We start from the raw sequence: 17187 nt of genomic DNA on the forward strand, positions 1-17187 counted from the left end.
CTGCCTATACTATTATAATATGTTCAAATTGTTCAAGTAGTGCAGCTGGAGTCAGAAATGGGCTGTCACCTTAATGTAGCAGTAAATTTTCATAAATTCATTACGGAATAATGAAGTGTAACTTAAAAAATACTTCTTAATTATTGATTACACAGATAAACTCTATATTTAGTTTAATTTATCGCCCGTATTGGATTTACACAATGTATACCTACTTTAAATTGGTAGGTATCCTACCTATTTAGTTTTATTCAAATCTGGCACAGGGAAACGAATAAAACTTTTCCGATATCTAAAATTCTAGAGAAAACCAATGCCTCGCTTTAAATAACTTTTAACGAGGCAGGCGAATGCTGAAAAGTTTGTGGGCGATGCATCGATGCAGGTACAGGTACCTACTTTCTGTTACATTCCTCCTTTACATTCCTCGTTCAGATTTTCATTTCAGAAAACAGTCATACCAACATGATAGAATGCGTAGGGCATCCCTCTACCGTTAATACATTAGTGCGGGCGAGATATACCAAGATTGGTATCAGGTTTTTAGAATCAGAATATGGCTTTTTATACGGCTTCATACTTCGCCTACTGTATATTGAATCACTTAAGGCTAGGTTATTCGAAATGTGAACATTTAGAAATAGTTATTGAGCATTGTTCGCCTAATCATAGACCGTTGAGTTACCTAGCTATATGTAAAACATTGTGTAAAAAAGCAACTATTTAAAAAAAAGAATTTGAATAGTCTGAACTTGGTGAAGTTATTTTTATGGTGTTTTACGAAAGCAAAAGGTCCAATAATCAATCTAAAAACTATCAATTGTCGATTTACTAAACATTAACTTGTTTAGTAAATTTTCGTTGTTAATGCTACCTAATAAATAATAGGTATGTATTACAATTTACAGCAGGATAGTAATATATAATATAACATAACTAGGCCTTAATCGAAATTCTATGTAAAAGAACAAATCAAATAACGAGAAAGTATGTTACAAACGTTCGCAAAATGGTTTACGAAAATGTAAACGGCAAAGAGTAAATAAGCGGAGTGGGTTGCCGCAGGGCGTCGCGTCGGGCCCGAACCTAAAATGGAAACGCGCCCGTATCTGATCTACATTTAATCACTAACAAGCACGTGTAATTTGACTACATACAATTTTAAACGCAGTTGATATCTACATAGCACAGTATAGCAGGAGCTGGGTAGCGCAATGGTTCTCTTAAAGTCTCTCTGGCGGGCAATAACCCATACTAAAGCCTTAGAGGACTCCAGTGGCGAAATGGAAACAACATTTTTTGAGACCGTCTATCGCATCACTTATATAGCAGGTACCTACAATGTTGCAGTTTGCAGCAGAAATACCAGTAGGTAGCTAAGCGGGCGAGGCTGAGGTGTTCAATATGGTAGTAGAAGAGCTGGCCGCAAATTTTCTAACCGACTTGATACCACGATGAAATGTACAATGGTTTCCCATAAAAGTGATGCTAAGTCCGAATTCGATAGTCTGCCACGGCGGAACTTGCCGAAAGTACGAAAAAGAAGGCCACTTCCGGTGCGAAAAAAGGGGGCTGATTTAACCCATCTGATACCGAAATAATAGTTGTGGCAGCAGTTACAAATTTACATGTAGACACAGAAAAGCGAAGTCTGCCAGTATTTTTTTTTGCCGGAAGTGCTTGGCAGACGTTTTCAAAGGTGGCCACCGGGACCTCTAATTTAACCCATCTGATACCACCATGAAACCAATTCCAGTCGGTAGGTATGAACCCTCATGTCAGGAATATATAAGTCTGCCAAGGCTTTTCCTGCCGAAACACCTTGACAAACGAGATTATGTGAGCAAGGTAACCATCGGTTACCCTACACTAACTCATCTGATACCATCATGAAACCCATTCCAGTCGTTAGGTATTAACCCCCATTTTAGGAATATATAAGTCTGCCAAGGGTTTTCCTGCCGAAACACCTTGGCAGACGAGATTATAAGCAAGATGACCATCGGTTACCGTACACTAACCCATCTGATACCACGATGAAACCAATTCCAGTCGGTAGGTATGAACCCTCATTTCAGGAATACATAAGTCTGCCAGGGCTTTTCTAGCCGAAACACCTTGGCAGACGAGATTATGTTAGCAAGGTGTACATCAGTTACCCTACATCAACCCATCTGATACCACCATGAAACCAATTCCAGTCGGTAGGTATGAACCGCCATTTGAGGAATATATAAGTCTGCCGAGGTTTTTCCTGCCGAAACACCTTGGCAGACGAGATTATAAGCAAGATGACCATCGGTTACCGTACACTAACCCATCTGATACCACCATGAAACTAATTCCAGTCGGTAGGTATGAACCCTCATTTCAGGAATATATAAGTCTGCCAAGGCCTTTCCTGCCGAAACACCTTGGCAGACGAGATTATGTTAGCAAGATGTACATCAGTTACCCATCCAAAGTTACACATATCATATCGGCTTCTATTTACCTACCACCTAGGTACTCTAGAGTTTGGTATCATTTCCAGATAAATCGGGCATGAGGAATTCATTTTTGAGACATTTAATGTACAGTTTAATAGAAAAAAATAAAAATATTGACGCTCAAATCAAAATCGGTTTGCTATTTTTTTTATTCAACTATTACTATTATCAGCCAAAACTACAAATGCTAGAAAGTTGAAATGTACACACCAGGTTACATTTATAATGTCTACAAGAGATAAGAAGCGATTTTGAAAAATTCAACCCCTAAGGGGGTTAAAAAGGGGATGAAAGTTTGTATGGGGTTCATGTTTTATTTTAAGCTAGGAATTGCAAACTTCGTTAAAAGATATATTATTGAAATACAAGAAAACTAATTTCAGCGTTTTTGAAAATTCGTCCCCTAAGGTGGCGAAATAGGGGTAAAATATGTATGGCGATCAAAATTTTTTACGAGTGTGGGGCTTGAAACTTTGTATATGCATATTATATTATTAGAATACAAGAAAAGTAATTTCAACGTTTTTAAAAATTCATCCTCTAACGGGGTTAAAAAGGAGTTGAAAGCTTGAATCCATTACAAATTACTTTCACTGCCCCCCCTGCCTACCTGCCAGGGGGTGGCGGATGTCTACCGGGCTAAATTAGCTTAGCTTTACGTATATTACATCTGTGCTAAGTGAATTCATCCGATACCAAAATTTGCACCTTATGACACTACTTCCCGTACTAATAGTGTTTGTTACTGTTGTGTAACTCATACTTTAGCTACTTCTGCTGCTGAATGTAGATGAACTAGGACACGCAACTTTGTTCGAAAGAACACTGAGAAAATGAAATGGCTAGAAATAAATAAGTTTTTGCTGTCTACAACCGAGTGACTTGGCTCGGAGGGAGCCTGCAAAGTTCGTTGTCAAAATCAAAGAAGTCGACTAGGTTAACGTAAGTTGGTAAAATTATGCAATTAAATTTATTAAAAGTAAATAACACGCATTTATATTCACTAAGACTTGAAAACAAATTAGTACTTGGTTAAAACAACCTAGAACGTTTAGCAATAATTGCTTGTTTGACAATTACAAAGCTTAATTCCGCATTTTAAATAAGTCTCAGAGTTGTATTCAACTAAATAAATTTTAACGAAGCCAAATTGGTACTTTGCTAGAGCTTATTTTTTCCGTGAAGACTTCATCAGCTTATAATGAGGCTTACTAACTGCATAATTGTTTTCTCGATGGTACAATGAAAAATTCCCTCATTATGAATTTCTAGTATCGCGTATTATATAAGAAAGGATTTTTTCCTATCTGTCGCATCCCTAGGAGGAAAATCTGTTTGTTCTTGAACAAGCTCAGCAAAGAACGAATTGTTGAGTCCGAGTCAGTTATGTCGGCATCCTTTTACAAACGGTTTCAGTGGAATCCAATTACATAGGTACCTACTAAAGTATTAGTTTCTTTGAAATAAAAAAGCTCGCCGCCCTACCTATTGGTTTCATTGCAAATATATTTTATACGTTTTAGGTTTAGCAGCAAAAAATATAGTAGGAGCTGAAATATTATCCCTTTCTACACTTTAAAGAGGCAAATAATGTAAATATAATATATTTTTCTTAAAAAGTTCCGGAGAGGAAATTTTATAGCGAATATTCCATTGAAAAGAGCGTGCTGGGAATACGTATATAAATACAAAATATAGAATAAAATAGACCTATTTTTATACAGTGAAGTGTAATTAAACTTTTGATGATTCTGTCGGGATTGATCAATTTTGAGGAAAAACTTTAGTTTTATTTAATACCATCACGCTGTACTATTATAATAGAAACTAAATATAATTAAATAGATGCCTACCATTGAAAATAAATCTTCAATGGATAGAAGATCTCAAAATAACTGTAGTTAAAATATATAACAATATTTTTTAAAAGCTTATTGTATCCAAAATATTGTTTATACAGAAAAGTTTAAGGTGCGTACATGCTACTTTTATAGATACTAAGTTCAATTCAATTAACTATCCTGCTTAATCTTAACTATTATCCTGCGCAACTTCCTGCATTTTAAATTTGTATGTAGATATTATCGGGTATTTCAGAAAGTATAAGCACAAGCTCCAATCGATATAATACAATATTTTTCTTAAATTTTACAATTACTTATTAGTCAGTATTAAAACTATTAAATTTCTACTTATTTTGCAACAAATTCAGGTACACTGACATCGTCAACCGTAAGCCAGAAATCGCAACTTGGATGGAACCCTCGACATAGGTACGCTTCAGCACAGATTTAATATTTCTGATGTCTTTGGATACTTCCAACCAGTTTTATTGAAGGCCTCGATAGAATCTGGAAGCTTAATATTTTTTCGGAGATATATCCTTAGTAAGAGCCCAAAAAGTGTCGATTGAATGAATCCAAAAGGCAGCATCGCAAAGTTGTGCTTATACTTTCTGGAACACCCGATATATATAATAAAGTGCCTACTGCATTAGGGTTCTCCAACTCGGACCATGGCTTTTTCTATAAGCTCTACAGCAATACCGTGAAGCTAATGATAGCAACGTTCATGGTGGCCGAAGTGTGGTACATGATCACTTTCGCGTCCTCGCTGGACACCATCATCGAGCAGCTGAATGTCAGCCTCATACAAGTGATGGCTCTGTTTCGGTATAAGTACATGGTAAGTATATAAATGCAGAGGAGTTACGTTAGTTATTTCTAGTACTTTAAGATATTTAATATAGATTTTGTATTGAACTGGGAACATTATCATAGATATTCGATGCCAACTTTATGTAATTTCTTCAAAATATATTCTCAAATATTCTGGCATACCCCTACCCCCTACCACTCTCCTACAATCAAATTGAAATTATTTATTTAGCTTCTAATAATGCTGTCAAGTTGCATTTGAGTAGAATTAATGCAAAATTAATGAAGTCCTTATTATTTTAAAATAAATGAAAAACTCACAGACAAAATCAATTAGTCGACTGCTATTTTCAAAATCTTTATTCTAAAATAATGCATTCAGCGAATGCACGAGCACGTCTACAAGAACTTGGCAACGTCCATGCAGATCTCAAACCTAGACACGTCGACACCCGCGAGGAAAGCGCTGGTGGAGTACTGGATGGAGAAAAGCGAGACATACTTGAAGCTTATGCTGGGATTGGGCAGCCTGACACTAGCCGCATGGTACGAGGAACACATAAATATAAATAAATATACTGACGAATTGAAAACCCACTTTTTTAAGTCGGTATGAAAATATACCTATCTATTTTCTGTCCGTCTACTGCCCACGCAGTTACAGTGTAATTTATTAAAACAGAAACGAAAATGTGAAAAGTACCGATTCTAGTCAAATAAAGCTTAACACAGATTTAACTTAAATCAATACTTTCAAGAGAACCAAGAAAATCTGCTCCGCGGCTACTTTTCAGACTTAATTTAAGTCCAGTCGCCAATTGTTTTGAATTGAATTATTTTTCTATTTGCTTTGGAGTGTCGCCAAAATAACGAAGGCCTTCGTCAATGAAGATAGATTAAAATATTGTCACTTGCGTAGGCAATTTGAAATTCCGATTTAACATTCGAGGAATCAACATTCAAAAATAACACAGATATGTTTTCCCTCCCTGCCAGGTATGTTTACCCTTTGGTGGACGACATAGAATACAATCTAACCGTGAATCTGTGGCTAGGCGTGGACTGGCGCAGGTCCTCGCGGTATCCCATCGTGTACACCATTCACATCGTCGCCTTCCACTATACCGCCTTCTTCATAATGGTCAACGACGTCATCATGCAGGCGCACCTCATTCACCTCATTTGCCAGTATACGGTTCTGGCTGACTGCTTCGAGAATATTCTAGACGATTGCGAAAAGGACTTTAAAGGTAAATGAGCTGAGTTGTTTGCAAAGGGTGAGTGATTTAGATTTAGATTTATTTATTTCATAATATCAAATTACAATATAGATTATTTTACACTAATCTATACGAATTTATATTATGATCGTCAAGTAGGAAAATAACAATTGATAATAGTTATGCAAATGGCAAGCAATACACAATTTAAAACCATTATAAGCAATCGATTAATTAACTAAAGTTTTTAACATTGTCAAATAATATAAAAAGAAAAATAATATAAAAAACAATGTCAATACGGCTAAGCGTGGATATCTCATAACGATCGTCAAATGAGTAAACATGACGGATTTGTACCTTAGATACGATCCTGGCTGATGTTTTAAGTGTCCGTGAATTACCATTGCTAATTGAGATTGGTCATCAACATGCTCTTGGATGGTGTAGTTTCATTTGAAAAGTAAATATTAGTAAATTTAACAGAGTATCTCAATAAGGAAGGGTGCCTATAAAAAGAATCAGCAACACGAGCTTATCACTATCAATTAACAGTGTATGACTGTAATGTGAGATGTGAGTGAGTAACAGGTTGATGATCAAATTGGAAGCTGTCACTTGACTACTATAAGTAATAAAGGAAAAAAATATATTTGTGATGGTAAATAAAGATTTAGTTTATTGTGTATGCTAAATATCTTTTTTAGGTTTAAGCAGAGACCAACTTGTTCGTGACAGCAGCTTCAGAGAAGTCTATATTTCCCGGCTGGGCCTCCTGGTTGAACAACACAAAAATATTTTGATGTAACTATTATACCTACTACTTAATTATAATATCCCATTGAAACCTTCAAATACCTACTTACTTCTAAGTGAGGTGCCTACGGTTAATTAATCGGTTTACGTTTTATGTTTTCCTCACGTTCGGAATTTAATATTATCCATGACAAACAGTGGATCCACAAGCGGCACAAGTGGCACTAAAAGACAGGTCTTCATAAGGAAATTACAAAGGAAAATTAGCATTCACTTTAAATTAGATAACAGAGCTAATTATGAATCTAGTAACTCAAAAGTCAAATCCGTCCAATAAAATTATGCTAATAACCTAGATAAATCATGGCAAAACTTTATACTTAATAAGATTTGTCAAACTTGATGAGCTTAAAGTGTTTATCCCAATTTTGGACACTTAAATAATTTAGAGTTTCACGTCTAATAGAATTATATAGTTAATGTAACGTAGAGCCTTCCCTATCCCTATACTAGTTTTTTTAACAACCGAACACTCTGTAGGTATAAATCGTGAGATCTCTTTTTCAATTGTAAGTTTAGGAGGAAATTTGCAACTGCCAATTAATTTTATAACAGTAAAGCAGCTCTGCAGTTGCCATCCGAACGTCGTCTTGTAAATATAAATATCTGGGAGACCGAGCTTTGTTCGGAAATAATATACAAACTAAAAAAATGCGCGTTTTTCCAGAAATAAGACCTAGCTAGATCGATTTAACGTCCCCGAAACCCCCATATAGCAAATTTTATCGAAATCGTTAGAGCCGTTTTCAAGATCCCCGAAATATATATATATAAATAAACAAGAATTTGTATCGGTACAGCAGCAACAACAGCATACTTACCCGAGGATGACAGCGAGCGTCTTCAGCGCTTATATTTTACGGTTCAAAACGCTTCATACTTTAATATTCACTTATAACTTCAGGCACACTATGGAGCTCCGTAAGACCATCAGCCCACCGATGTTGGGACAAATGGCGGCAAGCGGCTTGCAAATTTGTTTCGCGGGTTATCAAGTCGCGATGGTAAGAGTTTATTAAACTGTGTTCGTAAATTAAATGCCTGTGTATTTTAATAATATTTCGCTACATCCATGTTATACCAAGGCTTTGCTATAAACTTGTTTCCCTGAAACATATGGTATAATAGTACATTACTACAGAGGCCGGGACGAAAGGGGTTGCCGGCCGAAGACATATAGACGGCCGAGCGAAGCGAGGTCGGGTATAGGTCTGAGCGCGGGCAACCCCATTTCCCGCCGAGGTATGTATAGTGCTTTTCTCAAACATGCAATGAAATAAATAAAATAAAAAATCCACGAAACCCAAGTTTTATTTATAGAAAAAACTAAAAGTAAAGTACACCCAAAATATAACCAACACGTACCTATATCATTATCACGCGTATGTTTTACACGAGTCGTGTATTTTTACTACCCGTATAGTTTCATGTATCTTTGATTTTTTCGCCTTGTATCCGTCTGACTGTCGTTTTCGTCACATAAGTTTACATTGTCTTTCATGTTGATATCATGTTTCACATACATCGTTGCTTTATGCACGGAGTAAATAAGTATAATTTCCACAGTGTTGACGAATTTGTAGTTACATCCATTTAAAATATGCCACAAAACTGTTTCTAATAAACTGTAAGCCATTTTTCTTAGTTTCTCAAATAATAAAATTGCCATAAGCAACCATATACATACTTCGTCTTTGACTTGGCGGCAGAGGCAGCAAGTTATTAAAATCAATTCTGCTTACGCTGCCAATTCCAACGCCTACGATTACAATTAATATTAATTTCATTATTTCGTCGGAACTCATATTAAAGTCAAAAAATCAACAACGTACCATAAATCCAATAAAACAGAATGAATATTTTTCACCTTTACCTCCATAACAATTTAAAAAATATAACTACGCGTGTTTGAGTAGACCTTTTTACCGCTAACGTTTAGATGAAATATTTTAAATGTTTTTATTTGTGTAGTTAAATTTATAATTTAAAATTATAGAATGTATTATTTATTAAGTTCATGTTGATTTTATACAAATAAAACTGCAAATTATAGCAAACATTGTTTTTTGTTTTTTTTTTTTTTTTATAGGCGTAGTGGCAGAGTGTCATTACGAACCATAAAGCAAATACTGCCTCTAATTTTTTTTAATGGATGAATGCCACGATGCTGTGTCACAAATATCTGTGAAATGAAAATTAAAAAAGAGGACTTTGCCGGCCTAGGCCTGCAAGATGTGTATGAAATTCCATTAACGACCTTTTGTCCTAGCCGCACCTGAAACGTCATACTTCGCAGCCTATTATAAGGAACATAACATCAATATTTCATTGCATGTTTGAGAAAAAAATAGTATGTCGTAGTCTCTGTATTATATGCAACTTGGACACGAGTTTTCGCATTTTCCGGTCAACGCTTGGATGCGACACGGGCAACTGTATATGTCTGTAGGTATCTGGCACAAACAAAATAGTTATAGTTAGTCGTTTTTAAACAGCTGGTGTAAAAATATTTTGACTTTGAACCTAACGTAACCTCCGAAATTGGATACCCAATAATAATAGAGGTCATTACAAATTCGGTATCCCCAATTTTCATTAGCCTTAAAATCTTTTATATTCGGTGTCCGTATTCTTTCCCCTATTTTCCTGATATTCATAACTTTTCTTTCTGTCTAGTGAAACAAGGAACCAAAATTAGAAAAGTGCGATTATCTTGAAAACCACGAAACTTTTACTAGACCTATATGTGCATTTTCTGGACCAGCTTAAGGTGCCCTGTCGGTGGTTAGAAGGTTATCCGTTAATTACTGGGCATCCTGTATAGGACAACGACTTAAAATAACAAACCTTTAAGTTCTAACTGTCCTTATATAGGGTGATTCACCCTGTATACATATTATTATGACATTAGAAACATAGATATTATTTTCAGACGTTGACCGTGAGTTTCATTAAGTTCTTCATGAGTCTGCTGTTCCTCGGCTACAACTTGTTCGAGCTGTTCGTAGTCTGTCGGTGGTGCGATGAGATTAAAATTCAGGTAAGACACCTGTTATTAAGTATATTTAATAAACTTAATACTAATGTACTGCCGTTAGAGTACGTTTATAAAAAATCATTATTACTCTACCCCAGTATTATAATAGTATTATGACGAGTATTGAAGTATGGTATACTTTAATAGTGAATACCTAAAATTACCAACGCAAAAACGGCCAAAGAGATTTTTTAAGTTACATTTGGCTTACAAATACCTAGCAGAAACCACTATAAAAATATGGCAAGCCTGAATAGCGCAACTAGCCATAAATTCCGGTACATAGATAGTTTATAGACTTTATAGGATTCTGCTTATTAAACCATAAAAAAGATTCAAACAAAACGCTATTTGTGCTAGTGGAAGACGATTTTAAGTGTCCGACGCCTATGAAATAGGTACTATAGTCTACGAGTAAGTCTATGGCTTCTGGCCGAAAGATGTCGTGTTTCGGAGAATCCGGGGCAAACTGCCGAATCCGACACAAGAGCAACCGATGCAACGGAGCCACGCCGTTTTGTCGACTAAATAGTGTTTAGCTTTAAGTTTATAAAATACATAAGTACAGTAAAGGGCCAAAAAGAATGCACATCGAGCTTTAGAAAGAGGCAATCGGCTAATTTCGACTTCGTATAGCGATATCTGTGTCGCACACACCATGACGTTTGTTTTGTCAGTCATGGTTCAAATGCGAGAGAGTGCAGTCGCCTATCTAAGTCAATATATATATAGAGCTGCAAAAACCCTATAAAATTAAATTTGTACTATGGCATCTATAGGGAAAAAAGGTAAGCCGTTACTCTACCAGTCACGCGAAATTATCCACAATGTTTATAAATATTTTTTATCTGAAGCCAACCAGTTTAAAAAGCATGAGGATGTTAATGTAAGTAATTATTTTAAGAAGGTTCAACAGAGAGTTGCAGATGCCACTGGAATTTCAAGAAGAACTTTGAACAATTTATTAAACGACGTCGGCACTGGCACTGATAATACACATTCCAGTGGAACAAAATCCAGCTCTCGAAAAAATGGGAGACCAAAAAAACAATTTCGTTTATGATTTGATTATGATGTTGTTAGAAGAATGGTGTACGATTTTCATCTGCGTTACAAAGAACTGCCGACAGTAAAATCATTAAAAGCTAAATTATCTGAGGCTATTAATTATAATGGGTCTGTAAAGACGTTGAGAAAAATTCTTTATGAAATGGGATTTGAGTTCACTAAAATGAAAGACAACAGAAAAGTGCTAATGGAAAAGCAAGATGTAGCTCTCAAACGAATTGAATATCTGGACAAAATACGCGAATTTCGCGAAGCAGGAAAAAATATTATCTATATGGACGAGTCCTACATACATACAACCCACACTAAAGGAAAAACTTGGAGTGACGATAAGCAAATAGGAGTAAAAAAACCGATTTCAAAAGGTCAACGTTTGATAATTGTTCACGCAGGTAACGAAAAAGGCTTTGTACCAGGAGCCTTTTTAACGTATAAATCCACGAACACTAAAGGTGATTATCACAACGAAATGAATAACGACAACTACGAGAAGTGGCTGGTTAATCAATTAATTCCAAATATACCTAGTAATTCTGTTCTGGTTATCGACAACGCACCCTATCACAATAAATATGTTGAAAGACCCCCCAACTCAAACACCAATAAACCGGAAATGATCAATTGGTTACAAAGACACGAAATTCCAGTTGATCATAAATTAACAAAACCCCAGATATATAATATTATATGTCAGCACAAGGACAGATTTACAGAGTTTTCCGTGGACAAGATACTAGCCGAACATGGGCACACTGTGTTGCGATTGCCACCGTACCATCCGGATTTTAATCCAATTGAAAATATATGGTCTCAACTAAAAGGCTATGTAGCCGCGAGAAATGTGGATATGAATTTAAGTTCAATAAAGACATTATTAACTGAAAAAGTAAACATGATCGGGGCTGATGAGTGGAAAAAGGTTTGCAATCATGCGATCAAATGCGAGAATGAATATCGAGGAATTCAACACGCTATGGACGACAGAATAGATAGATTGGATAGGCTAGTAATAAATACAGCTGATAGTGGCAGTGACACAGACCTCAATGAGAGCACAGATAGTGAAATGGAAGGAATTGAATATACATGATTTTGTTTTTATTATAATTCCGTATTTTTCCCCGTGCGGTGTTCGATTAGAATAACGCCAACCTTTTCTTTCCTGGGGTGTCGCATAAGTCGACTAAAGGTACAGGGTTAAACCGTGTTGTGGCCGATGGCCTAGCAATTTGTCATTACAATATTACACTTTTTGTCGATCTTATATAAAATATATATTTATGAAGATTATTTTTCCCTAACAAGAATATAGCAATAATTAAAAATAGTTACATCGTGTTTTACAGCTCTATATATTTCACGTGAAATCAAAACAAAACAACAATAAAGTATTTAGTTCTAAATTCAAATTCTGATAAATGACTAACCTAATAATTGATGTACATGGAAATGAGCATTCGTTTGTATTCGGAAATGCGATGATTGCCGATGTGCATTATTTATGGCCGTTTACTTATGTTAGTCTGTAAGGTATTTGTAATATGGGCCTTGTTGCCTGATTGAAATTTCTAAATAAATAAATAGCAGCATATATGATGATATTGTCATCAATGTCACATATTTTATTTTATGTCAGAGCGAGAACATCAGCAACGCGCTGTACTGCTCAGGCTGGGAGTGCGGGGTGGCTACCATGGCAGGAGTGCGCGCGCGCCTCATGCTGGTCGCCACGCGGGCCTCTAAGCCGATCGTGCTCACTGCGGGCGGCATCACAGAACTATCGCTCAACTCCTACTCTAACGTATGTGCCGCGTCAGTGTTTTATATGTCAGAACCAGAACATCAACTCGTTGTCCGCTCGGTCTGGAATGGATAGCCAGTAACTCCTACTTTATCGTTTGTTCCGCGTCAATCGGCATGCGCTATCTTTCTACGTCAGTCGGGTCAGTCCCTCACTGCCCAGGCTCGTGGTCTAGATGGCATTATAATACTAGGCTCCACCAATTGTATGTAACCATTGCATCTTTGCTTTGGGATACCCGCGTCAGTACTTTATATGTCAGAACCAGAACATCAATTCTCTGTGCCAGTAACTCCTACTCAATCGTTTGTGCCGCGTCAATCGGCATGCGCTAGTCCCTCACTGCTCAGGATCGTCAGGTCTAGGTGGATATATATCCACCTATTATATATTACTAGGATTCACCAATGTATGTAATCATTGCATCCTTGCGGTGCTGTGCGCTGTCTTAAAATCAGGGACAGCAATTTTTGAGCAACCGCTCATTTTTATACCAACTGGTATAATTATTCTTTAAAATGTAATGACGATAACGATTCGTAATTTGAATTAGGCCATATGAACGTTTGAATATATTAAGCCCTAGAATTGTCAATAGCGTCGTGTAACACATTGTAATATGAGTAGATATAAATATGCCGGAAGCTTTATACGATGCAAATATAAATATGTAATATTGGAAAAATCTTAAAATAACTTTATTATTTTTACATTTTCAGTTGGTGAAGACTTCATACAGTGCTCTTACAGTTTTACTTGGAATGCGTCACGAGTAAACAGCAGATAGTTTAGAATAATTCGACCGTAGCTAAAGTTTGAACAGGGAAACTGTTCTAGATCATTCACAATCTACTTTTCAGTCGCAAAAGACACCTGTCATCAATGAATTCCACTCATTACATTATCTCACAAAAATGACATGAAGAACACAAAACACGTAAAAATGGCACCTCCTATATTTTTATGTAAATTGGGACCAATTGTAAGACACTTATTTACATCTGCACAAAACAATTTGGAATAATGTTAGTGAACGTGGTCTCGTCCGAATACTAATTATAAATGCTGGAAGTGGACTCGGGCCTCAAAGTCGGAGGGACAACTGAAGTGAACACATCGCGCCATATTAGTTCAGACAAGATGAATGTCGTCGGATACTTGATTACGCTTGCTAATCTCCAGGTAAATATATAAGTAGTTGAAAATTATTAATCTGACCGTTCACAACTATGAGCTTTCATGGTCCTAAAAGATCAACTTAAAAAAAACGACTATGCAATGCGTTACTTTACCAGTGCCTAAGAGGTACCTATTTACGTATTTAAATAAAATATAATGAATGTGAATTATGTTTTGTTGAAAATTGATAATTGATATACTTAGTATCTTTGTAAATATTGTTAATGAACGTTATCGAATTAGCGTTTTCCTATAATGAGTGTGGTTGAATATTTGTAAATAGGGTAGAGTTAGGTACTTTTGAATTGCTTATAATAAGGTTTTAGTGACATCAACTTAAACTTGAAGACCTTTAAAGATTAGGGCATCGTGCTCTCATATAATTTTTGTGCAACCGAGATGTAGGTGCAACTGAGAGTGATGTCAAATCAAACCATGATTTGGTTTTGAAGTTACGAGCATGATTTCAATTTCAATATAAGTAAAAAAAGGCTCGAAAAGTATTTTCGTTTATAGGTAAAATACTTACTTACTTGTTTGACAAGGGGGCAAAGTTGTTGTTTAAATCCTCTTGCAAATAGCAACCGAGCAAGCGAAAAAATTCAAAATTGAAAAGTAAAATCTTGAGCTAAACACAATATTTTATGGGTCCCAGGCCTGAATTAAACGTATGTTTAATTTAATTTAAAAAACTTATTTTTTATGACATTACAAATCAAATCCAAATAAATGCTATAAAATATTTATCATTAATTCATTTCATCCCTTAAAATTCAATGCCGCCAGCCAACATGAGGAAGCAACTCAAATATTGCATCTAATTACTATGTTACTCTTGTAGACAAAATGCATCTTTCTCAACGGTTTTTTTATGAATAAAGAGAGGCCTTGCGAGGTGTCTTGAAAATAAGGTTTTGCTTTTCAGAGTTTCCCAAACTCTGGTGGACCACTAAAGGACTTGTCCATACGAGTGAGCGAAGTGCAGACACTTGCAAACTAGTTGAGGAACCACCCCGAGTTCACCCTTGAGGGCTTCAGACAGACCGGCTACTACCAGGTTGGCAACATCGGCAAGTACTTGTCTCAGAACCTGCGCAACTATCTCTTCCACGGCAACGTGAATCCTAAAGAAGATGGCGTCATTCTGACTCTTAACTACTCCAACCGAACTCCAGCGCCACAAGGCTCCATCACTGACCAAAAAGACGGGACCCTGTCTTACTACGTACATAAAACTGAGGATCTTAATAAGGACGAAAGGCAGAACCTCTACAGGTACTTGGATACTATCAAAGGATACAAGCGCAACAAAAGAGCTGTGTTTGACATGGTGAATTAACGTCACGTAGAGCTAGAATCTGTTTTAAAACAATAGTTACTTAACACTTGTTTGTAATAAGACCTTACAGTATTTTATAAAGCAGATTAATAAAAGTAGTAAGCACAACTACATGCAGTTTTGTTCATTTGGACCATTATAGTATACGTTTAATGTACTTACGTAGCTTTAGGTACCTCCAAATAACCGTAATTTTAAAAAACCCCGATAAAAATGTTGACAGCGCTTTATGATGAATAAAATATTAATATTATTTATTATCGATTTACCAGAATATCACAAACCCTTTACATAACAGATAACCGTATCAAAAGAGGTAGAAAAATTTGAAATATAAAATGGGCTAAACTAATTAGTATGCATAAACAACATGCTAACAACAAGCAAGACTCTCCGTCCTAATACTTAAGTGCAGTCTCTGTTACGTCTTCGGTAACGAAAATAAATTATTATATGTAATATATTTTTGTACATTAGGTACCGATATAATGTATAGTACTTCTAATTAGTAAATAAGCAACATACATGTACAGTCACCACACGGAATTGTTATGCCATTTAGAGTTCTTGCTAAATTGGAAATTCTATAGCCTAAAGTATTGATATTGAACAACCAATTTAGCTAGGACCCTAAATGGCGCAACAATCGCGGAGCGTGATGGTCTGATGGTACATTAGGGTGGGCTGATCATTTATGAAGATTTTTCTTTTCTTGCGTATCGTAACGTAAGAGGTGTCAAAAGTTGCGGCTTGTAATGCTGATTGTAATGGTATATTTAGTTTTAAATTAATTCAGTATCTTGAGCCATCTACCGTCTGTCAAAGAATTCACTTCTAGTTAGTTTTCCGCTCATATTCAGCCCCTCATTATAATGACTATTGATGCAGTTGTGAATGTTATTTTAGCACTAGGGTAGAAATAGAAGCATGTTTAATGTTAGAGAAATGAATTTTATTGTCGTTTTCCAAGCTAAGCATAAAATAATTCCATGAAATAGGTAGAAAATTTTTAGATTTGGACATATTGAAACTCTTTTTTTGAATCAAATTTCGGCATTACTGTACGAGATTTTAGCGTGTTTTTAATTAAACCATCTCTAGCAGATTGTCCAATAACACTTTCAGAAGCTTCAGTCACTAGTTTCACAGATCTTTCGACGGCTTGGGTGTGGCATGGAAATTCACAGGGCGGAAGTCGATTTGTATCTTCCATCATCATTTGCAGTTCTTCATTACTGTAATGTGAAAGAGCTGGAGGAGGAGTTATAGATATATTTTGCCAATATACTAAATCAATATAATCTTCCGCTAAAAAGTTAAGTGGTGGCGGCTGGAAAGTGCGAATTTTTTGGGATCCGCTTGTAGTCCTAGCTTCAACAATCCGCTCAACGGCGAGCTTCTGAACGTGTTTTCTTGAGTCGTATAACATTGCCAGCAATAGATTTTCTGGATGTCCAAAATAGGCATTTCTCTGTATCACTGGATCAATCACACTTTTCACGTTTTCAGGCAGGTCTCGAGAAAGTTTAATCATCATAAAAAGGTTGTGTGGTCCATCTTTCAATGTTGATTTAACTTTTA

At 36.0% G+C, this 17187-nt stretch overlaps 1 protein-coding gene across 3 annotated transcripts; it reads left to right on the forward strand.

Annotated features, from left to right (window-relative positions):
• Positions 1-970: 970 nt before the first annotated feature.
• On the forward strand, positions 971-15621 carry LOC134792187 (uncharacterized). Of its 3 annotated transcripts, XM_063763425.1 has the most exons (10): positions 981-1332; positions 4987-5174; positions 5529-5692; positions 6143-6396; positions 7074-7170; positions 8087-8186; positions 10115-10222; positions 12924-13088; positions 13808-14270; positions 15193-15618. In XM_063763425.1, exons 1-9 carry the CDS (start codon positions 1215-1217, stop codon positions 13862-13864), a joined length of 1251 nt encoding a protein of 416 aa, XP_063619495.1. In that variant the 5' UTR covers positions 981-1214; the 3' UTR covers positions 13865-14270; positions 15193-15618. The 3 variants fall into 3 exon arrangements, with proteins under 3 accessions (XP_063619496.1, XP_063619495.1, XP_063619497.1); XM_063763426.1 differs by lacking the exon at positions 10115-10222 and having other exon boundaries at positions 971-1332; positions 15193-15621; XM_063763427.1 differs by lacking the exon at positions 4987-5174 and having other exon boundaries at positions 1200-1332; positions 15193-15612.
• The last annotated feature ends 1566 nt before the right edge of the window (positions 15622-17187 follow it).

Source organism: Cydia splendana, chromosome 7 (assembly GCF_910591565.1).
Source record: "Cydia splendana chromosome 7, ilCydSple1.2, whole genome shotgun sequence".
Lineage (NCBI taxonomy): Eukaryota > Metazoa > Arthropoda > Insecta > Lepidoptera > Tortricidae > Cydia > Cydia splendana.